The 24,573-nt window shown below is 44.2% G+C and overlaps 1 protein-coding gene across 2 annotated transcripts in view; it reads left to right on the forward strand.

Annotated features, from left to right (window-relative positions):
• The window catches only part of LOC107383089 (cadherin-20), a 105,479-nt gene that overhangs the window by 35,563 nt on the left and 45,343 nt on the right, over window positions 1–24,573 (forward strand). Inside the window, exon 1 of one of the 2 annotated variants that reach the window (XM_054751920.2) lies at window positions 2,892–3,029. The exons of the other annotated variant lie outside the window; for it this stretch is intronic. Within the exon in view, the coding sequence (XP_054607895.2) occupies window positions 2,983–3,029 (47 nt within the window). The 5' untranslated portion in view covers window positions 2,892–2,982. Of the gene's footprint in view, window positions 1–2,891; window positions 3,030–24,573 lie in introns of those variants that run through there. 2 annotated transcript variants of the gene reach the window in all.

The following is a 24,573-nucleotide window of genomic DNA, read 5'->3' on the forward strand; positions in this document are numbered from 1 at the left end:
GTAGGTGCAACGTGGAGGGAATCCCCGCGAGGGGCATGCTGGGAGTCCCTACTTCGCGGATTTTCACCTATCGCGGCCAGGTCTGGAACGCATCTACCGCGATAAACAAGGGATTACTGTAAACCTCCGGTAAAAGTTCGAGAAATCCAGGAAGCTTTGCAGCTGCTTCAGGGTCGTGGGTAGAGGCCACTGAGCTACTGCCTGAACCTTCTGGGGGTCCATCTTCAGGCCCTGGGAGGAGATGGTAAAACCCAGGAAGGAGGTGGACTCCTGGTGAAACGCACACTTCTCCAGTTTGCAGTAAATTCCATGGTTCAGGAGGCGGGACAGAACAGCTCGAACATGCCGGATGTGCTCTTCGGCCGTGCGGGAGTAGATGAGGATGTCATCTGGATAAACAAAGACCCAGCGGCCCAACATGTCTCTCAGCACATCTGTAATGAACCGCTGGAAGACGGCGGGGCTGTTGCAGAGTCCAAAAGGCATCACCAAATATTCATAGTGGCCAGTGGGTGTGATAAAAGCGGTCTTCCACTCCTCACCTTCCTTAATACGGATGAGGTTATAGGCGCTGCACAGATCCAGTTTAGTAAACACTGAGGCTTGTGTGATGGTGTCCAGGGTGGTAACCATGAGAGGGAGAGGGTGACGGTCCCTGATCGTTATCTTATTTAAGCCTCGATAGTCTATACAGGGCCGGAGATCCCCCTCCTTCTTTTTAACAAAGAAAAACCCCGCGGCCCCGGGGGATGTTGAGGGACGGATGAATCCCTTCTGCAGGGCATCAGTTATATAATTGTTCATAGCCCGGGTCTCCACCGGAGAGAGGGAGAACAGGCAACCCCGAGGGGGGGGGGTGCCGGGCTGGAGCCTGATCTCCAGGTCGTAGGGTCGGTGAGGAGGTAACCTGGTAGTGGGTTCTTTAGCGAAGACCTGAGCGAGGTCGTGGTATTGAGGAGGGATGAGCGTCAGGTCTACGTCTGTGGGAGGGGCTGCTCCAGTCCGAGGTGCAGGGGAGTCCCGGTGGTTATGGCAACCCGTGCCCCAGGCCAGGACTTTACTGGTGGACCAGGAGATGTGAGGCTCATGGCGGCAGAACCAGGAATGACCCAGGATGAACGGTGAAGCCGGAGCCTGGATGACCAGGAAGTGGAGGGTCTCCCGGTGTTGGTCAATAGTCATGTGGAGACCCTGAGTTCGGTGGGTGAGAGGGTACGGCACGATGGGCCGGCCGTCCACAGAGGTCACGGGACTGGGTCGGTCGAGGGTGGTGAGGGGTATCTTGAGCCGAGTAACCAGTCCGTGATCGATAAAACACTCCGCAGCCCCAGTGTCTAAAAGTGCCTCCAGTCTGGTTGGGCCTGGGCCCAGGTGGAGGGAGACCGGGAGAGTGGTTCGGTGTGGAGCCGGAAAAGTGGAGACTCCGGGCGGGACAGCTCCTACTCCGACCCGGAGGGACCTTTTCCCGGTCGTTTTGGGCACGTGCCACGGTGGTGACCCATCTCCCCACAGTAAGCACATCTTCCCTCCTGGTTGCGCCGTGCCCGTTCCTCAGGGGGAAGATGTCCTAGCTGCATCGGCTCCTCCGTCGGTTGGTGAGCCAGCCGGCGGGGTGACGTCCTGGTGTGTACGGGGGCTGACATGGTGCTCGGCCGGTTCAGGATGCAGCGGTCCAGTTGGAGAGCCAGATCCACTGCCAGGTCCAGGGAGGTTGGGACCTCGTGCCCGATCATGCCCTCCCGGATTCTCGGTGACAGTCCCTCCAGGTAAACGGCTTTTAGGGAGGCGTCATCCCACCTCAACCGAGCTGCTGTCGTCCGGAAGCGAGAGGTGTACTGAGCCGCCGTCTGGGAGCCCTGGCGAAGCTGAAGCAGCCGAGTCTCGTCCGAGACCTCGCTGCAGGGGTGCACAAAAGTCTTTTTCATCTCCTTTACAAAAGTCTCATAGTCATTGCAGGCAGGAGATTTCTGATTGTAAAGAGCCGCCGCCCATTCACCGGCTCGACCTGTCAGCAGGGCGACACGAGAGCAGGATGTGAGGTAGCGTGCCGGCTGGCACTCGAAAGTCATGGCCAGGGTCGCCAACATGCCCTCCGGGGATCCCCTGGTTCCGTCCCACTTCTCTGGAAGGCTGAGGCGTGGTTCCATCCTGTCAGGAACAGCTGCGGTCTGACGTTGCAGAGCGGTGGTCAGCTGGAGTACTAGCTCGGTGAGTGACTTGATCTTGGTGGCTTGGCGATCAGCTATGGCACGGAGCTGGTTCATTTCTGCCGTATGCTGATCCAAGGTTGCGTGCTGTTGAGCCACTTCGGCACGCAGACGCGCGAACTCCGCTGGGTCAACTGAGGGCTCAGTCATCCTGTCAGGTTCGTTGGCAGATCTGAAGCGTGACTGAGAGTTTCTGTTGCCCAGACGCGGAGTGACGGAGATAACCGGCGTGGTTGTCTCCTGTAGGTTTAGCTTGAGGGTTTAGAGGGCTGGTAAGCCTGGAGACTCGATACAAAGTCTGGTGAGAAAGATGACTGAGCAATGAATGAAACGCCGGCACTTCCTTAAGTAGTGTCGGCGTGATGACGTCTGCCGCCACGTTGGTGGCAGGAATGATTAGAATGCAGTCAGATGGAGGAGTTCGTGACAGGTAACAGCTGACGAGAAACTCAGATTCTGGTTCTGATGGACCTAACCCTAACCCAGGACCTCTTAATGTGACGCCAAGCAGTTTTTCACACTAACTCGTTTTTTTTAAATTGGGGTTCAGTGATTGTGTAGGCAGAACTTTTCTGTGCCGATAGCTAATAACATGATAGCAGTTAGCTTTTTCAGTTTGCCGACCGTCATTTAAAAAAATAATAAAACAAAGCTTGCTCTTTCTGTTGGCATCATGGCGGAGCCTGGAAGTAAAGAGAGTAATATCTCTGGAGGTGAAGCAAAGAGCTAAGACCAGAGGCAACATCAGCTCCGCCTACTCTCATTTGAGGACGCCATGAAATCACGGACTGATGATGACCTGGCTGTGTTGCTACTGGACTTGTAAGTTAATATTTATTTTGTCCAACAGTGTGGACCATTTTACTTCATGGTTTACTTAGTAAAACTTGGGTCATGTTAGCGTTAGCTTGTTGGACTAACTACAATAGGCTGCTATAGGGTCAGGGTTTACCCCAGCACTTTATAAGCCTGGCGGCCCGCCAGGCTTTGCGTGACCACCCGCCAGGCTAAGCATCATGCCCCGCCCCCCTCCCCAACCCTACCGTGTCCGCTGACACGAACGGCAATGAAACTAGAGCTCTCCATCTGCTGATACTGGTGAGAAACAGCAGCGGAACGTGGGCAAACCCCCCATCCCCACTCTCATGGAGGAGCGCTGCGGGACGGGGTGCTGCTGCTGCCGTTGTTTGGATCGCTGGCTGTGATGCACATAACACACAAGCTTGCAATATAAAGCAGGACAACACATGTCCCCCTCCAGCTCGGCTGTGTGACTGCACTAACCTGTCCTGTGGGACCCTAACCATGTGAGGGGCTCGACACACGGGAGGCGACAAACGACTGCGATCAGTGAAATTCGTCACTGTCGCTTTTATTACCTGACACACGGGAGGCGACCCGCGGCAGCGGCAAAGCAGTCTACGTGTTCTGTTCCATGGCGAAATTGAAACTTCCGTTGTTTTGATTGGCTGTGTCAGGTTGGAGGGAATTAAGGTTATTTAAGCAGTTCAGAGTTTAAAAAGTGGTAGATATGATGTTTCACAAGGTGCTGCTAGAGTTATGTGAAATCTTACTTCTGATTTTACTATAAAACATAATAATAATCAACTTCTCCTCCATGTTTGCTCGGAGGTGTGCGGAGCATCCTGTCCGCTCATTGGTCAGTGAATGAAACCTCCGCTGATTGGTCCTCGTCCGAGCGACAGCGATGAAAAGTTGAAAATATTTCAACTTTCTGGGATCGCGTCGCTGGGTCGCCTGTGCACAACACATGCACGAGCGCAAAATTTCACATGCACGTTTTTCGCGTTTCGCTTGGTAGGAGGGAGACCCGCGATTATCGCTTTGTCGCGTTGCATGTCGCATTGAAAATGAATGGAGAGGCGATGTCGCCTCCCGTGTCTCGAGCCCAATAACCCTCATGTCCATGCTGTCTCTGGAGGAGCAGATAGGAAACAAGATCTCCTGTAACTTAAAATGAACCAAAGCTTCCTCCCAGTTTCTCTTTAGCTGAATTTAACATCAGTTAATCATCATGAAACAAAAGAATAAAGTGGAACAAGAGCTTCTATCTTCTATTTCTCTCTCCTTTTAACTTCTCCGTGTCCCTAAATAAAAGAGACAGGTTACTCTGCAGCCGCCGTCACTCACCCCGCTCCCCACCCTAGACCGGATCTCCCGACATCACAGCACTCGGTCTGACTGAGCGCTTCCAGGAGAAACAATAATGAACTTATGAAAATAATAACGCGTGTTTGGAGGAGCGTCCTCCGATCCTCTCTCTTGCGTGAGCAGACAATCTCTCTCTCTCTCTCTCTCTCTCTCTCTCTCTCTCTCTCTCTCTCTCTCCCTCTCTCAGTCACTGATCGAGCGAGCGGAGCACGCCGCGCGACAACCCGCTCAATTAATATAATTCACGGCCCAAATCCAACAGAACCGGTCGGGCTGATTCGGTTCGGGTCCGGTCTCAGGTTAGAACTCCAGCGCTCAGCCCTGCAGTACCACATAAAGGCAAACCAAAGTTTCCTACCCGGTAAATGTGGAGAACACCGCTCTTTCAGATGTGGATGCTGTGCTGGCGCCGCCGTTAAAATAACACAACTACATTCCACTATAACTAATGATGGTTCTCTTCTATGGTGCAAAACCGTTTATGGCCGCATCTCATGCATTGATTATTTGATTATTTTCCTAAGCTCTATCCTGCACCTCCTGGTCAGCTGTCAGGTGGGGGGTGTGCGTGGGGTTTGGGGGCTACAAAGAGAGGGCCCGCGGGCCGCCATTTGCGGGTCACTGGGATAAACCATCAATCCATCTCAATGGTCAACTTTCCTCGCAGGGTCACCCATAAAGACAGTGGGAGGGTTAAATAAAAACAAGAAAACAAAACTTGAAAGTAAAATCAAAGTCAAAGTCAAAGTCATTTATTGTCATTTCTACCACATGTGCAGAACATACAGAGAAACGAAATTGAGTTTCAGCACACACAATTCAAAGATCAGACATACATGGGTAAGACACATAACAAGAATTGGTGACTGCGGTCATTCGCAACATGAGTCGCGCTACCTTAATAGATAGATGAAAAGGGTGTTACATGAGGATAAGTGGGGGTAGGTAAAAAAAAAGGCATAGCGGAGTTAGCCCCAGCGGGGAGTAACTATTATACAAAAAAAAACTCCTTTAACATGGAACTCCTTTGTGTGGTAAATGTAGGTAGATTTATCTCCACTACACGTTTTTACCTGTATATACAGGGTTTCCCCCAGAAAATGAGTTAAGCCTGGCGGCTTTAGCCTGGGGGTTCGTGCGCTCTATCCCGCAGCACTCCTCTGTGAGAGCGAGGGTGGGGGTGGGGGGGTTGCACACGTTCCGCTGCTGTATCTCACCAGTATCAGCTGATGGAGGGCTCTAGTTTTGCTGCGCCATCTGTGTCAGCGGACACGGAAGGTCAGGGAGGGAGGCGGGGCATGACGCTTAGCCTGGCGGGTGGGCAAGCAAAGCCTGGCGGGCCGCCAGGCTTATAAAGCGCTGGGGGAACCCAGCATGTAATATTTCTACATCTGATACAGTTCAGATCACCTTCAAAACTCAGTCACACTCCCAGGGCCGTCTCAAGGCATTTTGGGGGCCAAGGCAAAACAGAACGCCCCCTAACCCGTACATAATAGGCATGCCACCATTACATTGTTAGCAGCAGAAATTAAATGTTATTAGCATTTCCAACACAAATGCATGTTAATGAAATGCATTATATTTTACTGGATATATTTATGTGTTATTTTGACTAAGATGAGTGTTATTAATACAAACCTAAAATGTTACTGAAATGTAGGTCAAATACTTTAAAACATTTTTAACTAAAAATATCAGATGGGAAAAGGGGAACTAAATACCAATCTAATGCATATTATGGAGCCTTTTATAATATTTAGCCTTTAAAAAGGTGAGGCAGTTGAATGCACAGGGTGTGCATGTGCTGGCACACGGTCAGGATGGTACCACCTCTGCCTCAGTTTGAGCCAGGAAAAACCCTGTTCATGTAAATGTTCGTACATACAAAGGAAGTAATTGTAATGGAATTTTTGCATATTTCTGTGAACCTCTGTATCTCCACTAAAAACAGCTCAGTAAGTTACTGGCCAAAGAACGTAAGGCTAATAAAAGATTCCTCTTCAACACCACGCAGGTCCATGGCTGCCCTGCAGATGAAGGTGAACAAATTACTAGCGGCAATGAGGCTGAGAGGTTGAAGAAAACTGAAAAGGCAGCAGGTTTGACCCCTGTGCATCAGTCAGTGTGTCTGAAAAAAGATAAAAGTCATCTAAAGCTGAAATGTCAGCTCTGCAAAGGGAGGTTTAAGCAGAATCATTAAACTCTTTTCCAGTTCTGTTGGTTTAACCACAAAACCAAACTGACCTTAACAAGTTTAATAACGAGCTAACCTCAGATCAATGACAAATCACCTGACTCGGCTGCAAAATGTGTAGAAAATCTCATTTCCGGTAAACAAATGTTGCCTTAGATTCAAGAGCGCCATCTGAAACCTAAACTAAAACATCAGAGAAGTCTTGTGAGTCTGATTTAAAACGACAGAAAAGATGATTAACTCCTCTGGAAAACCAACTGAATGTTCCCAGACAGAAAAATTCCAGTTATCTTTTTACTTTTTGGCTGAAACATTCCACAAACGACAGTCTAGATGTATGAACGTCCATTTAGAGTCCCTCTGGAGACTAACAGCAACCTTGCTGCCTGCTGAGAGAGACGGATGGAGCGGCGGCGCTTCCTGATTTAGTCCACAAAATGCAGCTGAGTGATTCTCTCCGTGGAGCGTGTCTCCCATCTCTAAAAGTAGGAAATTCAGCTCACCAGCCGGCCTCGTCTGCCTCTCTCTAACTGCCAGGACGATTAACCTGCTTTTCCTTCAAAGATTGGGATGATAACTGCTAATGGATTTGAAGTCCTGGGTGCATTTAGAGGAAAAAGTGCTCTGAAACAGGTAGATAAACATGTTAATTCTACCAATTTTCCTCCAAGAGCCTACCATGCAGCTGAAGGGTTGTTATACTCAATGAGGAGTAAAAGAACAGACGTCTTTTGGCCCGACCAGGGTTAGGAAGCCCTCCTGTTCAACAACGCGTTGTCAGAGCTGCTCTTAAAGATGGGACATGTCATGGGGGATGAGGGGGGCTTGGGGGCAGCACAGACGAACGGTCTGGATTAAAAGGAAGGAAGGACAACGTAAACAACGGGCGGCAGAGACAATCCCTGACATTTCTCTTGGAGCGCTGGTCTCAACGGCAGCAGAATTCATCATCTGAGCGGAGGGGAGTGATAAAAATCCTGACAGGTGAGGGGGTGGGGGGATCGGCCAGACCTCCAGAACAGTTACTGAGTCTGTTTGACTGTTTTCCAAACAGCAGGATTAGATGATGGCTGTTTGGTTCCGGGGCGCCGCTCTGAAGACGTCCACGCATCAGAAACCATCGGAGCGTGAAGAATCGTCTACAAGAGCCTTTAAAAGATCTCTGGGCTCTTTGTGCTGCTGCTTCATGGACTTTTGCATCGTGTTCAGACACAAAAATAAAAGATAAAGGCCTCAAAACTAGGTTTTTTTCTTCATGCAGCAGGTTTAAGACATCAGGGTTAGGGTTGCGTTCGCCCAAATGTTTAGTATTTTAGTTTAGTTCTAAACATAAAATAAAGTCAGAAGTTTGATCTATGTGAACACATTTTGCATTTGACAACAGCTGTTGCTGTGATCTCAGCTTTAACATCTAAGAACTCAAATGATGCGAGCTACTTTCAGACAACGAGAGTTTCCTGCTGGAGAAACGATCACCTGGCTTTCATCAGAAAAAAACTGCTTCGGGAGGGCAGTCCAAAGCGACTACTGAAAGCTCTTTTATGGTTAAACTAGTTGACTTTACCACTGTTACCATTAAAACCAGTAACCGTTTAAAGCTGTTTAAGCTAATCTGCAGAACGAGCTAGGTTTTGAACGCAAACACGGTCACTGAACACTCACCCCTCCCCTCGGGTATCTTCACTGCGAGGCCAGAAGCAGAAACCCACGATACCGAACAAAACCAGATAGCGCTAAACGTCAGTCGCTATCTTCTAGGTCCAGTTGTCATGCCACCGCTCCAGTCAGGCCCATTTTCCCCAGCAACCACAACCAGCTCATCATCAACCTCATTCAAACCACCTGTCTCACTTTAACTCATCAGCTCCACCTGCAACACTCTCTGTGTAACACCAGGACCAACACCAAGCCAGTGCCAGATTACTGAAAGCTCACGCCAGCACTCCAGTCTCTGCCTGTACCGTAGATCCTGACCTTGTTTCTGTTCCTTGACAAACCCACGTGCCTGCTCCCTGCCTGGATTGTTTTCTCTGCCTCTGACTACCTGGATTCACAACCTCGGACCATTCTCCGGATTCTGCCTCCTGCCTGCCCCTTGTAACATTCACGGATATCTGGTTTTGACCCACGCTTTCTGCTAACCCTGCCTCAGCCTCGTCCACCTCTGGTAACACCTAGTTGAGTTTTCCTTACTGTGTCTTGGTGTCCTCACGGGTCCTCAAGTTCTGTTCTTAACACCAGTAGCCTTTTGTTGTCTGGGACTTCAAACGGTGTGTTTCGCTTTGGGACTCTGTAGCTTGTCCTGCAGATGATGTGGTAGCAGCCGGCTGTTTGACCAGGGAAGGTTGCAAGACTGACAACCGGATGGTCCAATGGTTGCCTTTGGTCTGAAATGTGTTCTTGGAGGTTTTTGACAAATGTGAGCACGACTTTGTTCCTGTTAAAATGTTATGAAGCATAAAAAATGTTTGAAGCTAATGCACTTTTCATATTTTCCGCTTTAATTCATAATCAGAAGCTGAAGGAAGCTGAGTGTCTGACACATGGGTCAACAAAAACATACATCCTAAACCTGCTCGTGATATTTCCACGTGTGAATAAAAAGGTCGTTTCTCTAAAAGCTCAAAACCGCAGAATTCAGATTTCTATCAAAGCCTGTCAGCACCGAGTGATCAATAAAGTTTTATTCTACAGTCGTTTGGGAGAAAGTGGTGATTGTAAATTTTCTTTTTAGTTTGAAATGAAAGAAAGTTGCCTGTCATGCTGTTTATTTAGCCCTGCCCACCTTGTCTTGGGACCGCCCACCAAAAGGAGAAAGCAAAGTGCGTCTTGGCTAGCAGAAGCTAACCATTAGCACATTCAGGCTCGTGTGATTTGTGGAGATGAAACGTCAGTAGTGCATTTATTACCCAATAAAGAAAAGCGAACGAAGGCAGCGGAAGAGTCATGTGGCTGATAGCCAATTAGAGGTGAGACATTTGCACATAATGAATATTAATGAGGAAGACTTATAATCTTGTTGTTTTCTGCCCTCTCCCACAAACCTCTACCCCTGAAACAGGAGTCCCAGAGCAACTCATTCAGATCACAGCAGATCCCCTGAAATCTCGAGTAAACTAGAGCTTTAAAATACTCTGGCTCCTTCAGTAAAAGGAATAAAAGTCTGTTTATTTCTCATTGATATTTTGTATTTGCTGCTCAGATGGGTATAATTTTTCTGTTATCCTGTCCGTTTGCCCTTTTCTGATTTGACGCATGCACCAAGTCCTCCCGGAGGGCTGTCATGGTTCAGCAGGTGTACAAGCATCCAGCTGGAGCTTTTTAAATGGGCAGATAGGTCCTGACTCTAACAGAAAACCACTCTGGAGCTGGACACACGACTAGTGTGGCCAATTATTTTTACCCACTGCTCCACGTCCACTCCTTTTCCCTTTCACATGAAGCAACTCTCAGATGAGACCAAGTAGAAAGTCTGCTTCTCCAGATTAAAGCTTTGGAGAACATGCTGAAGTGAGCAGAAATGTAGGCTAGCGAGTCAGAAAGGTGTAGGTGGACAGCTTTTTTGTCTTTATTTCAGATTTAACAATCCTGACAAGCTTCCCGGCTCTTCTGACAAATGCCTCAGCATCAGATAAGGAAACCAACCCAGTAGGAACGTCTGAAAATCAATGATGTTTAGATAAGCTCCCTATCACTTCTGACATCTGCTCTGCCTCCTCTTCATCATTTTCCTCAACAGAAAAACAAGCTTTGTGTGCAGGCGTGCATATCTGAGATCAGAGCACATCACTGTGACAGAGGGAGGGAGTGTGTGTTTGGGAGGGTCCGACTGCACACAAAAGACAAATATTACAACGCTTGCAGGGAAGCCTGCAGGCTGGGCACGGTTATACTAAGAGATGCTAATTACTGCCAGGCCTGAGCGCCGTGTCGGCAGGATGCTGAAAATCTGAGCTGCTTTAAGACAAATAAAAAGCACGAGTTTAAAATCTAAGCAAATGAGGATTCATTTATTTATGTAGGCTGTGTGTTGTAGCTGTGTGTCTACATAACATAATGTTTATTTTTTAGAGTAAAACGTATTTCTTACCAACCAGAGATGTCCAGATCAGGACTTCTCATTCCTCATAATGAAACTAAATGGATTATTTCATTTACATTTTACCAGAATAAGACCTGCAGACTAAAGACCACAGGAACTTTAATATTACTTTCCTCTCCCCCTACCTACCCTGCTGTCCTTTATTTACAGAGACATGGCAGGATATGGAAGACTCTGTTTCTGTGCAACAGAACTCAAATTACCAGATAGTTGAGAGGCCGCGTCTGAGGGACAGTGTAGCCCTCTCGGGAGTGTCGAATACCTGCAGAGAGGAGGTGCAGGTCACGGTTAGAGTTGCTCCGAGAGCTGCAGCTGCATACAAGCCCCGTCACCGGGAGCAGGTGTGGAACTGCTGGTAATCAGGGACGAGAAGCACTCGGAGCAGACTGGATGATGGGCTTCAGAGGTCAGGGTCAACGGTCACGGCTAGAGAAGCAAAACCGTGTCGCTGCGCGCAGTTCAGAGGTTTGAAAAATACAAAGTTTTGGAATGAAAGGAAGAATCCTGTTTTTCTAGTTCTCTTCCAGCATGAAAATGTGAGCTGTTAGAAGTCTGAGTGGTGAGGGAGGTGAGCAGAGGTCCGCATGAGGAGTGGAGATGTAATCACGGCTGGACAGCTGTGGAGGAGCTGAAGAGGCAGATGACACTACAGCTGTGCTGCTCTTCAGCAGCAGCTTGTTGTTTACTTCTTGTCATTTTACCAACTTCCAGTGATGTGCGCTGCATGCAGGCACAGAAAACAGTTTAGTTTTTACTAAAGTGTTCAAGAAAATTACAAAACGTCTATTGTGCATGGACACAAAACTAGCTATTTGGTTTCTATTGAGCTCAGCCTTTAATTTTTGGGTCACTCAGAATGTTTAGTAACCTATTTGATAATAACTGTTGAGTTTGCAGGCTGCGCTGAGCCAAATACATCAGCCCTGTGACAATATCATTCAGTCGTCACTATATAAGAGGACTATTCAACTCCAGGCCTGGAGGATAGGCATTTTTTAGTGCTTTCTCTGCACCAGCACACAAGATTCAGTGGTTGGATCACCGGCAGGCACCTCAAGAGGCTCTGCAGAAGCCTGTTAACCACCTGCTGATTAAAAGTAGGTGTGTTGACGCTGGTTAAAACCAAAACGTGCTGGATACCAGCCCTCCAGGCCCGGAGTTGAATAGGCCTGTTATATAATAACAACACACAACCAGTCTGGTTTAAAATCCAAGCTGGAGCAGATCTGTGTATCTTTGGTCTGAAAGAGGCCGCTCGACTTTACTTAAGACAGAAGTCATCGGTGTTGGTGGGACTTATAGATGCGTCTGACAGGGTCAACCAACTTTTAAGTGAAAGAAGTATTCCTGATAGCATCGTCAGAATTCTGGCATACTGGTATTCCAATCAGAAGACGCAAGTAAAATGGGGCAATGCCATATCAGCATCCTTTGGTGTCAGTAACGGCATGCACCAGGGAGGGCTATTGGCACCGGGTTAGTTCAACCTCATGGATGAGTTGTTGAAGAACTTAACTGTAAAACTGGGGGTATGATTGGTAACTATCTGATTCATCATTTCTGAATCAGAAGGTTTTATTGCCATGTGTGTGAGAAATCACAACTTTAGGAAATTGCTGCAATGCTTGGTGCAAAAAGGAAGATAAAAATAAGGGATCAGTACCAAAATAATTATGTTAAAATAATCATATAAAGCGGCAATAATTAGAGAAATGGCTACTACAGCAGAAGAGAAGTTCTGATAAGAAAACTCAGCAACGCCACAAACATTTTCTCCTAAATCCCGTCTGTGTTGGAGAAGCTGGAAGTTTCTGAGTGAACTCCAGAAAAAACAACACAGAAGACAACCCGGTGTCACGATCATCAGTGAGTCAAACAGAATATATTTACTAAATAAAAACATGAAATATACTTATTTTACTTTTACATGCTTTCTTTTATGAGGTACTCTTTTTTTTTTTTTACACATTTTAGATTTAATGATTGTGGACAGATTTGTCAGTAAATACTGAATATTCTGTAAAACAATATTTTCATTGTATGTTAATTTAGTTAATTTTCCTTTTTTTAATTATGTTGTTTAAGTTCTATCAACCCACCAGACAACAAAACTCTTTTTAAGGTTTAAAAAAAATACACGTTTAAATCATAAAACACATAAAGCTCAGAAGTGTTGCCATTTAAAAAACTGTTTATTCCAATTTCACAAGATCTTATTCGTGTTGCTTAGATATTTAATGATGTTGAGTCAAAGTTTAGCTCTAAAACTTTTCTAAGTTAAAAAGAAACCAGAAGAAGAAGAAGAGAACGGCCCTTTGGGCCTCTGGCTGTTGTTCGGTTCAGACCCGGCCTCGTGCCAGCCCTCGCTCCCTCCAGGCTCCGTTACAGCCAATACCAACTCCTTCTGGATGGCCAGCTTCAGACGTAATCCCTCTGTGGCTTCATAAAGCCAGAAGCCCGGGGTGAGGAACATGTTTAACATCTCAACTCTCCTCACTCTGCTGTGAAGGGAGCAGACTTGGCAGCACGGCGCTCCAAGATCAACACAAGGTTGGCGGCCATCTGGTTTCCAGCACTGAAAATCCTCCGACAGCCAACCCACCCACAGCCCGGGCGACACTTCTCCAACGCAGCAGCAGCATGGTTACGGCGGACCAGCCCAGAGAGATTAGAACAGTCCTGGGTGGGAAGGAGGTGCATCCCTTAAACAGCGAGGTGATTGGCTTTGTGTTCTTTATTTATGGCAGCATTTATCGGAGGGAGAAACACTTTGTGAAGGCCAAGAAGCTCAGTTGTGCGACAGAGTCGGTTTTGTGAGCCAGTCAAGGCTTTCCTCGCCAGATGGAAAGAAGCTGCACACTCAAGTGTCATTATCCTCCTTCAGGGTAGTTCTAGCTTGCCCTCTCCGCATCACCATGTCCACCAGAGTCACTATAAATCAGGTTTACTGCAATGGGAACATCTATTGTGATTGCATGCCCTTCTATTGGCAAATGTCATCGCAGTAATAATACCTGGGAGCTTCACTGTGAATATGAGCGCCGCGCTGATGTGGCTCCATCAGAATAATCTGAGCCAAGAACATCCTGGGGGGGAGGTTGACTTTTGCACGGTGGTGACAAGCTTCAGAAAGCTGAATGAGAACTTCTGAGTACAAACAGGATGAGGAGCTCTGATACTGTTTTGTCTGGAGGTTTTCCTCAGGTTGAGATTTTAAAACGTTGGAATTAACGAGTCGATCAAGTCCGGTTCGCCCAGTCCTGAAGGATCAAAGTCCGAGAAAACACAAAAGACTTTTTCTTTTTTAATTTCAGTTTTAGCCAAATTTCTGCTCATGGTGAAGAGTTTTTACACCGTGGATCAGCTCAGTTGTGCGTAAAAATGTTCAGTAAATATTTATCCAAACCAAAGAAAGACTTGTTAAACTTTAGTTGGACACGCAGCTCAAGTGTTTTCTAGTTTTTCTAGATCTTCTAAATTCTGAAAGAAAAGGTTCTCCTGTCATAAAAAACACCCAAAGTCTAAACCCATCTGTGGTTTTAATGAATGTAAACCTTTGCAGGAGTTGAGTTACACGTTTGCATTTGGTCCATATAGTGATGATTTTATTTCATTTTCGTTAATTATGAGTTTTTATTTGGGCCAGAATGAAGACTTGTTTCTGAGATGAAGAATTAAAGATAAAGAGAGGGACAGTGTATGGTTTTTAAATCATTTATTTGTACTACTGTGCAGTATTTAGTCAAAAACAAATACTTAGTAGTGTAACCTTGGTTGGCAACCCGTTTCCTGTGAGTCTTCACCAGGTTTGCACTGTAGCTGCTAGGTTTATTCACTAATACCAAAGATCCAAAAGGGTTCAAAGGAAAGCAACTGGGCTTCTTTGGTTTGTTGAAGACGTTTTGCTTCTCATCCGAGGAGCTGGAAGAGTCAAGCTTGTAAGCTGTAACTGTCTGTTGTTTAACTAGCAGAAACTACTCTTGAGTACCCCTCCTCTCTACGCCCTGATGAGTCGTTAGCCTCTAAAGACAAAGACCCAGGTTAGATCTTGGTGTCGTACCTGATTCAGACCTGAGCTTCACTGGCTTCATTAAGGCCATAAATAGATCGGCATTTTATCATCTTCATCAAAAGCACGACTCAGAGGTCTCATGTCCAGACAGGGCCTAGAGAAACTCATTCATGTGTTCATCTACAGCAGGCTGGACTATTGCAATGATCATTTGGCTGGTCTTCCCAAAAAAGACGTGAAGCAACTGCAGCTTATTCAGAATGCTGCTGCTAGAGTCTTAACCACAACCAAGAGAACTGAGCACATCACTCCTGTTCTTAAATCTCTACACTGGTTACCAGTAAACTACAGAATGCGTTTCAAAGTACTTCTACTAGTTTATAAATCACTCGATGGCGTGGGGCCTGAATACATGTCGGCTCTCCTTCAGGTATCTACGCCCAGCAGGGCTCTGAGATCCGTAGGAAGCGGTCAGCTGGTAGAACCGGGTCAGAACCAAACAGGGTGAAGCTGCTTTTAGCTAATATGCTGCACTCAGATGGACTCCGCTTCCTCGTGACCTCAAATGTGCCCAAACTCAAGAAATATTTAAATCAAAATTGAAAACCTTCATGCTTTGAATAAACGTTCTTATGCTGCACCTTCTGCACTGTAACTGCTCACCCTTTAACTTTATTTCTTATTAAAAGTTAAATTGTACTTTCTGTCACGTTGATTTTGATGTTTTTGCTAATGGAAAGCACACTGAATTGCCTCTGTGTGTGAACTCTACACAGACCGCAGCAGAGCCAAATGATTTTGATGCATGTCAGTCTAGCCACAGCCCAAACAGTCTTTTACTATTTAGACTTGAACTTTTCTCTGAGTCAAGAGCAGATAGAGGTACTAGAGTCCTTTATTTGGAAAAAGGATACATCTGCGTCTTTAGCAGTGAATGGTGGACTACCCTGTAGACTAGCATGGGTAGCGATGAGTATGTCATGTTGTTTGTTGTCCAATAGCACGAGGAAACGGTTTCAGAGCAACATTAGATTCTTCCCCAGGACCGAACCCTAAGGGTCCTGGTCAGACCGGATATTCACATATATATGACGGCTTGCCAGACTGAAATCAGAGACCGTATTTGGCTTTGGCACTGCTGATGTTTATCCAGATTTGTCTGCTCAGATCTGTGATGTCCTGCAGCTTTAAGGTCCATTAAAGCTGTGATTTGCTTAAGCGCAATGTGCCACATCAGACAGGCAAATCTCACGAGCTGCATGCAAAGAGACCGTCGCAGTGCGCAGACGACTTCCAGACGCTCCTGAACATGTCAGACATCCTGCAAACACTCTGACAGAGTAATCCTTTAGTTTGGGACCTGGAACGGGTCACTTTGGGTCTGCCCTGCCCCCACTAGCCTTGACACCTGACACATCCCTGTGATGCTTTATCCTACTCCCAGAATTTACAGCCAGCCTTCCTTCTTGTTTTCCTGAAGCTGAGGGCGCAGCGCCGCTCGTAGATCAATCCTCTACCTGTTAAGCTAATTGTGGGCAGTTGTGAGCAGCGTGCAATTCATCCCCGGGTGTGATCCATCAGCAGATCGATTGTATTGATGTGCCTCCTCAGGTTGACATGTGTTTATCACAGCGTTGTAAAGAACACATGCAGAGGCAGCCTGATGGATGATGCTCAGATGGATGAAACTAAGAAGAAATTGTGTCACTTTCTGTAAGAGAAACTGAGGTTTTATTTTTCTGTAACTAATGTTTTTAGTCTAAAACAGGTTACACATCACGTTTTACATTTGTGTTACACATTTATAAACATATCTTATTGAGCAAAAAAGCTCCATAAAAGAAACCATAATTGTGATGGAACTACGAATGACCACAGCGTCACCATAGCAACCAAAAAGAAAGGACAAATTAGCTTCACAAAGATTGTTGTTGGTCCTAAAAGCACCCACGTCCAAGGCTTTCCATCATCATCATCATCATCATCATCATCATCATCATCGTTTTTGCTCCTTTCCTTCCTAAAATCAAATGAATCACATCTTCATTTTCCTTGAGCTTTAATTAAAAATCTTCCCTAAAGTTAATGCTAAGACAAACCTTTAGTCACTTCTGTTTGCTGGTGTTCTGTTATTATAAAATGTTTCTCATAAAAAACCTGGTGGACAAACAAACTGAGCTGCGCCCGTTTCCTCGATGCATGCTGAGCACAGACGTGCCTCACCCACGGGCATGGTTTCCAGCTTTAAATCCTTTCAAAGTTTAATTAAAGGTAGAATCAGGTTAAATGACTGTTTTTCACCAGGTGCAGGGTTGAAAATCACAGTAATTGTTTACGAATCACTGCCCGTTCTTTACGTTTTATCATGAATGAACATTAAGAACATTTCCATTTGAAAAAGGAACGTTAAACAACGAGCCGATAGGTTTCAGTCACTGCATTATTTACCCTGTTCTTATGGATGCATTAAATTAAAATAGCTCATATTAACATGTATTTATTAATTATAACTATTGGGTTTGATAGTGAATTCATTTACGACTCCTGTGCTGTGATATTTCTGCACATTTCTGTTTCTGAAGTGATTGAGAAGACGCGTTTGGTGGGTTGGTACAGAAAGTGAGCATTAGCTGCAGGGCTACTCAAACCAGGCTATTAAGTGTCTGTGATGAAAGAAAACTAACTCTGTTAACAACGCCAGGTAAGGCTGAGCTCCTGAAAGATGTACGAGGCTATAGAAAACCTGAAATTGTTCCCAAAAATCACTGTGTGAGTAATGAAACAGCGGACCCAAGACTCGCTTCTCTTTTTCTTGTTTTGATGGAGATGAATTAGTGAAAAAGACAAATGCAGAGGCGTAAGAGGCAAAAGCAGCAGATGCAAAGCATCAGCGCTCCAGTGTCAAAGTCCAAGTCTGACAACAAAGATGGCAGCGCCTGCATCAGGTGACAAGCTCCATCCATTTGGCTGGACGGGCGAAGACAAACACAAGCTGTCTAAGTAGACTCCAATCAGCTAAAAGGTGATAAAACTAAATTAATTCAATCACAAACTCACACGTCCACAGAGAGGGAACCACCCTGAGAAATGAGAACGTACTTGGCGCCATTTAAATAAACAAAACTATGGTTATTTTAATGATACGTTTGCTTGCCTTTGACAAGCCCATACTCTTAACCAAGGATATTTTTGCTTGTTTCCATTTTGGTAAAAACATTTTGTAGATATCTTAAAAGGAAGGCACCTACTCAAAGAGGGCGTGGATCTCAGTATCTGCTTTAAACAGATATTAATATATAAACCTGTGCAATAGTCGTGCTGTCTAATCAGCACCTTGGTGTTCCTCTCCTGTGAGGTGGGAGGAGTTATCTTTGTAGTTATGTGTGCTTGCAGCACAGTCAGTATTTGTTTCTGACCACAACGTCTCGGCCTCCTACTCACAACCCAAGGTTTAGAACCAAAGAAGCCTCTTCGATGGGACGCTAAATGTCTTCAAGATAACCAGAGAAGTCCAAGTCAATGAAAACTCAGGATGATCATGTCCAGAATGAGCATCTACACCAACATGCCACAGCACAAAGCCGCTAACCCACCTGGTCAAACGTACAACTGAATCGTCTTGTAGCCCATTTATCGTCAGGCGCGTCCTTATTGTGCTTCTGGAAACAGCCTCGGCACTTTCTTTGAGGGAGTCCTGAATGTCAGAACTTGTTTCAGTGTTTTCTTTGTGTCACAAAAATTTTTCTGCAAGTTGTTTTCTTAACTTCTACAAGGAAATCTAAAGACACAGGGTGAAACCAGTCAAAGATAGCTGGGCAACAGAAACTACCAGCAGCACCTGAGCTCAGCCTTACGTTAGCAACCTTGTTGGTGAAACGATGAAGGAAGTTCTCACAAATGCATTATCGATATATGATATATCACCACATATTAATAATATATCGAACTTATAAAGCACTTTTTAGGACACTCAAAGACGCTTCCTTGCACTGTCTCACATTCACACACTGCCAGTGATGGTAAGCTACTACGTAGCCACAGCCGCCCTGTGGCTGCCATTTGGCGCCGTCGGCCCCTCTGACTGCCACCAACACAGGCAAGTTGGGCAAAGTGTCTTGCCCAAGGACACAACAACAGAATACCCCTGGCAGGAGCTGGAATCACACCTCTGACCCTCCGGTCATGAGGCAACTCGCTCTACCTCCTGAGCTGCTGCTGCCCCTAAATTATTCTGTTATAATATAATATTGCCATTAATAAACAATCCAAACTGATAAACATGTTTAACATGAGGTAGCTGAACCATAATGCGGGGGTTTACATTTCAATGGTGAAAACAAAACCCATTCCACACTGCTGCAACCTAGTGGTCTGCTTTTTAATTGCACCAAAAAAAACAAATACACAAATGTTTGCATGTAATTTTTTCCAGATATTTGCTACATGATTTCTGAATATTGATATAATTTTGCTGAAAAAATATCACAATATATCAACATATTTTTAAACATCTTTTCTCTAAGATTCTGTATTGGAAACAGATTTAACCTGCGTAGCTGTGTATTAAAGTATCAGTCAGTCGTGATTGATAGCCTTTTCAGCGGTTCTGATCCTAATTACCAAGACAATCTTTTTATGAGAACAAAATAAAACAAAGTATTAAAAACAATTAAATACAAAAAAGTGATTATCAGAAAAATAAATAACATTCAGATTCATGCAATTAAATAATTATGTAAACAAACAAACAGCACGCGTTGTGTTTTGCTAGAGGTGATTGGATACTTTCTAATTTGTTGGCTTTACTATAATTTAATGTAAGCTCAGAGAGTAATAAGCAATTACCACGTTTGTATCCACACAACTCAGAGAAATAATCTGTGCTCAACAGCCAGGGTGGGAAATAATGACATTAATTGTGAGCATTAAAGCAAAGAAACTGCAGGGAAAGGTTAAAATGCAATTATCCACATTTGAACAGAAAACCCTCATGCTGTCTCTCATTTTATGTCTCTTAAAAAAATAATCATATGAATCATAGAGCGATGCACAAAAGCAGAGCAAAGTGTGTGTGGAAAACATTTCACACACAACCTGTACCTAAATTAGAACATGGTTATTTTTATGACTTAACGCTGCAAAGGCTAATTTAGAAAACAAATTAGATTAAAAAAAATACTTTCATGGTTCTTTACATTTTAAAGTGACAGTGTGTATTTTTCCTGGCGATAGGGGGCAGTAGATACCTAAATTGTTGCAAGAAAGCTGTATTTTAGACCTTACCAACGGATGCCCATTAGGGCCAAAAAGCCCTGGGGAGTGCACACTTCAGCATAATGACGAGCACATCAGACACCCTTTCATCACTGGCACAACGAGTGAAGAGGTGAATGTGTAAAACAAAGTTTATGAATGGTGAAAGCTTTGTAATAATTTGTTACAAATAAGTAAATGCATTTTGTCCTCATGGGCTCCTGTAGAAGATCAGAGACAGACAGGACAGGAAGATAGGAAAATAAAAACCAAGAAAACAAAACAAAGTTCTTAAAAAAATAAAATGTAGGTAGATTTATCCCACTACGCGTTTGTACGTGTATGAAGCAATAATTTATCAGCATGTAGTATTTATATACAGTAGTTGATACAATTCAGATCATCATCAAAACTCCGTCCCATGCCCAGGGACGTATCTAAGCATTTTGGGGGCCGAGGCAAAATAGACCCCTGCCAGGTATTTTAAGTTGTTTTTATATTAGACTTTTTATATTTGCAATAAAGTCCAAAAGTGAAGAATTTATGTTATTTATTACTTGATTGTTCAAGCTACCTCACCGAAGTGATCTGTTGTTAAAAATTAAAATAAAAAGGTAATTAAATAAAAAATAAGGAACATTCTGGAACGGTTTCTTCCTTTTCTTTCTTTTTTTTTATCTGTCGAGAGTATCGGATCAGGACTCGGTATCGGCAGATTCTCAAAATGAAATGACTCGGACTCGAGGGCAAAAACACCTGATCGGGACATCCCTACTAATGAGTACATTAATGAGTGCACTAATGAGTATACATTTGGACGTACACTAACGAGTACGTCTAAACATTAATTTCTGACATATTGCAGTGGTTACTGGGGTTTGATGTTGAGCATCTGGAAGTTGTTTGGACCAACCAAATAGTTCATTAGAAAGCTTCCACTGTCTTAAAAGTAAAGCCCAACGAGTGTCTCTCTGACTCTGGGCTGAACATGTGGCACACTTGTGTTCAGAAGAAGAAAGGCTCTTATCTGTCAGCAGCAGCAGAAAATATACCTGAGCGGCACATCAGAGAGCAGTCTGTTCTGAACGGGTCATAACTTCAGTAACAAGATCTCCACACAGACACCTCCAGCTCCATCAGGAAGGATGAGTGCTTCACAAGGGCTTCGGGTAATGCTCCTTTGTACATATTTGCTTTTAATGTGGCTCAGAGAAAAGCCTAAGTAACAAAGCCTTGCAGTCAGATTTAGACAAGGGAGATGGTGACCCAGCAACAAAAAGAAAGAAAAACAGACACATGTATCCAGAAATATACGTGCACATGCTCCGTGTTATTTGTACATCTTTGTATAATCCTTTGTTTCATCTTTCTGGAGGACAATAAAAACATGAAGTTTTATCTTAAACAGCTAAGCAAGAGTAAAGCAACCTGATCACAATTCTAATGGATAAAAGGCTGAATGGTTTTACTCACATCCCATAAACAGTCATATTAACAGACTTAAACTCTTCCTCCATCGCCCTTCCTGACATGAACCTACAAAAGGCATCAGTCAACATCTAAGCCTGAACACAGACCTGCTTGTTAATAACAGAAACATTAATGTGATGGTTAATCTAGATACACACACACACACACACACAAATCTATATACAGACACACACAGACCTTTTGAGACTTCTTTCTCCCCACAGGTAGAACATTTTTAACTCAACAGAGTTGGAGACTCATTCAAGATTAATTCAGCTAGCTGTTCATCCTGGCCCTCCTCCTTTGGACATAAAAAGCACACATATCCAGAATATGTTGCTTTAAATTAGTTAACATTTTATTCCCTCCAAAAAATAACTCTTGGTTTTCATCATTGTAACCTTCAGGCCTCAATTGTAAGACCTTAACAGCTCACAGCACAGCTGCTGTTATTTTGGATATTGAGGCAGGCTGCGAATCTGTTGCTGAGCTCCCAGCCCCCGCTGCTTCAGCGGCAGCTCATCAAATTTCAAATAGCAAATCAAATATCAACCAAATATCGAATTTCCAGAGAAATCCTGTGTTTTCATCCATCCTCTCATTTCCCCATTTCCTGGATTTTTTACCATAAACGTACCATCTTTACTCAAAGGTGTTTGTGAGTTCTTATTTCCCATATTACAATATCACACCGTCGGTCTTCGGTACGAGGTCAGATTCAGGCTTACGAATCCGGCCTTCGACTGTGTTCTGAACACAGCGGGATTCGATTTACGGCATGGCAGCCAACCTGTATAAAAATATTAACCACCGATACGTGAGACGTGTGTGTGTGTGTGTGTGTGTGTGTGTGTGTGTGTGTGTGTGTGTGTGTGTGTGTGTGTGTGTGTGTGTGTGTGTGTGTGTGTGTGTGTGTGTGTGTGTGTGTGTGTGTGTGTGTGTGTGTGTGTGTGAAATGAGTTGCGATATCTTTCTTTCTACAAGAATAAAGCTAGTCCAGGCACTCTCTCATTCACTTAAACAAACAAATAAATAGCTAGAGCAGCATTTCTAATTTTGGCTAAAACGCTCAAAACCCGGTCAATACAGCATTCCCGGAATCTGTTTGTACATCCTTTCATGGTGGACTAAACCAATTTAGCGTTCTCTGGTCACCTAGGATTTTTCTCTCGGTACCGTACAAACAAAACAAAAAGATATGTCCTACCAGATCTCTCTGCTCAGGTTTTGAGTTCGTGGATCCGCGTGCCTCCCAGCGGCATCAAGACCTGCACAACGACCTCCCAGCGAAAGCTCAGCGCTGGAGGAGTTTCAGGTTGCCGACAGTTCTCCGACGTTGACTCTCGGCGCCGCCTGGTGACCCAGGACCCCGGCTTCGAATGACCAGATTATGTTAGGGATTTTATCAATCACCTAATACCTGCAGCGAAGAGAAAAGAGAGACAAACCAAACATGTTACTGTGTGCAAAAAGGGCAGATGCTCAAGCAATGGTTGAGGCTTAAACTATAAAGAGTATCTGCCCTTCAAGTTTATTTATAACATGAGATAGGTGTGTGTGTGTGTGTGTGTGTGTGTGTGTGTGTGTGTGTGTGTGTGTGTGTGTGTGTGTGTGTGTGTGTGTGTGTGTTTACAGGAATGTGTGGGTGTGTCTGAATGAATGAGAATGCTTTCAGGCATAGAGTAATACATTCGGTTAATAGGATTAATGACCAAGAAATAATAAAACATACATTTTCTATAACACTGTGGTAGCCATTATTCTAACAGTTAGACAGTGGTTATAGCATAAGGTGACCATATTTCCATTTCCAAAAAAGAGGACAGGAGATCTGTGCCTACTGATGACGTCACACTATGGCAACACCACACAAACCACGTAGGGACCCATTTTTCCAGGTGAAGAGCTAAAATTTATATCAGATTCTGCAACAAAAAGGCTCTAAAACAATTCTTTTGTAAATATTTTGCATATTTATTGAAAAATCTCCTTTTTCTGCTGCTTTAGTGCTGCACCAACATTTTATTAATAAGAAATTATTATACCTGTTGTTTTACTACAGCATCGGTAAGCTTCCTGTGCAGATTATTAAGAAAGTGTTGTTTCAGCTATGAGATTAGACGATAGGATCAATGAAAAAATAAGTTGACACAGACTCCATGGAAACTTTCAGAGAATCCACAAATAGTGGCTTTCAGACGGTTTTGTTACAGACAGATGTCTGCGAGTTTAGAAAAGAAGCAGATGAGATGGCATGTTCAACAATTTTGTTTTTCGTCGGACAATATTAAAACATGTCAGTGACGTCTGAAGTGTTTCACAAACACTGTATAATTAATACTCCTGGACAGGGTAGGAATTACACAGAGGTTTCTGGGGGAGCCCAGTGATGGGGGGGTTCCATTTTGCCTTGGTCCCCAAAATGCCCTGAAACGGCCCTGGGTGTGTGACTTAGTTTTGAAGGTGATCTTAATTGTATCAGATGTATAAATATTACATGTGTATAACTTATTGTTTTATACCGGTAAAAACGTGTAGTGGAGATAAATCTACCTACATTTTATTTTCAAGCTTTGTGTAGAGTTTAACTACACACTAGAATCAACTCTGTTGCTATTCAGCTGGAGATTCTGAGAATGACCAATCAGATTAACCTATGAGGCTTAGATCATGTATAAATATCCAGGATACTTATATAATCGATCTAAGTTCATACACCAACCTGTTTGGTCTCATTTTAATTCAAAGATTAATGTTTAATTTAAATAATTAAATTTGATAGCAAAAGTTTATTTTTGAATCAGAAGCTAGGAATCTTTGCTTTTCAATAACCAGAAATATTAAACCTTTTCTGTGTTTCGTTTCAATAATGAGGCAAGTTTAAAAATGAAGAAATTTTATACGTAAAGATTTGAACGACAACTCATGGATAACAATTTAATGACAATTTTAACAGCTTTGATATTAAACTTGTTTTAAAAGGCAAACCTGTGGCTGGATGGAAGCTAAATTGCAAATACGAGTTTGGATGCGTGAATGGAATTATCAGAATATTTCTTTCAGAGAGAGAGAAAGTGTTCTGGATGGAAATTATGTTTTGCAGCTACCTGCGTCGTTCACTTAGAGAAAACAGCATCAAACGCATTCCTGTGTTCTACCT

The sequence above is a fragment of the Nothobranchius furzeri genome, chromosome 7 (assembly GCF_043380555.1).
Source record: "Nothobranchius furzeri strain GRZ-AD chromosome 7, NfurGRZ-RIMD1, whole genome shotgun sequence".
In the NCBI taxonomy this organism is placed as follows: Eukaryota; Metazoa; Chordata; class Actinopteri; order Cyprinodontiformes; family Nothobranchiidae; genus Nothobranchius; species Nothobranchius furzeri.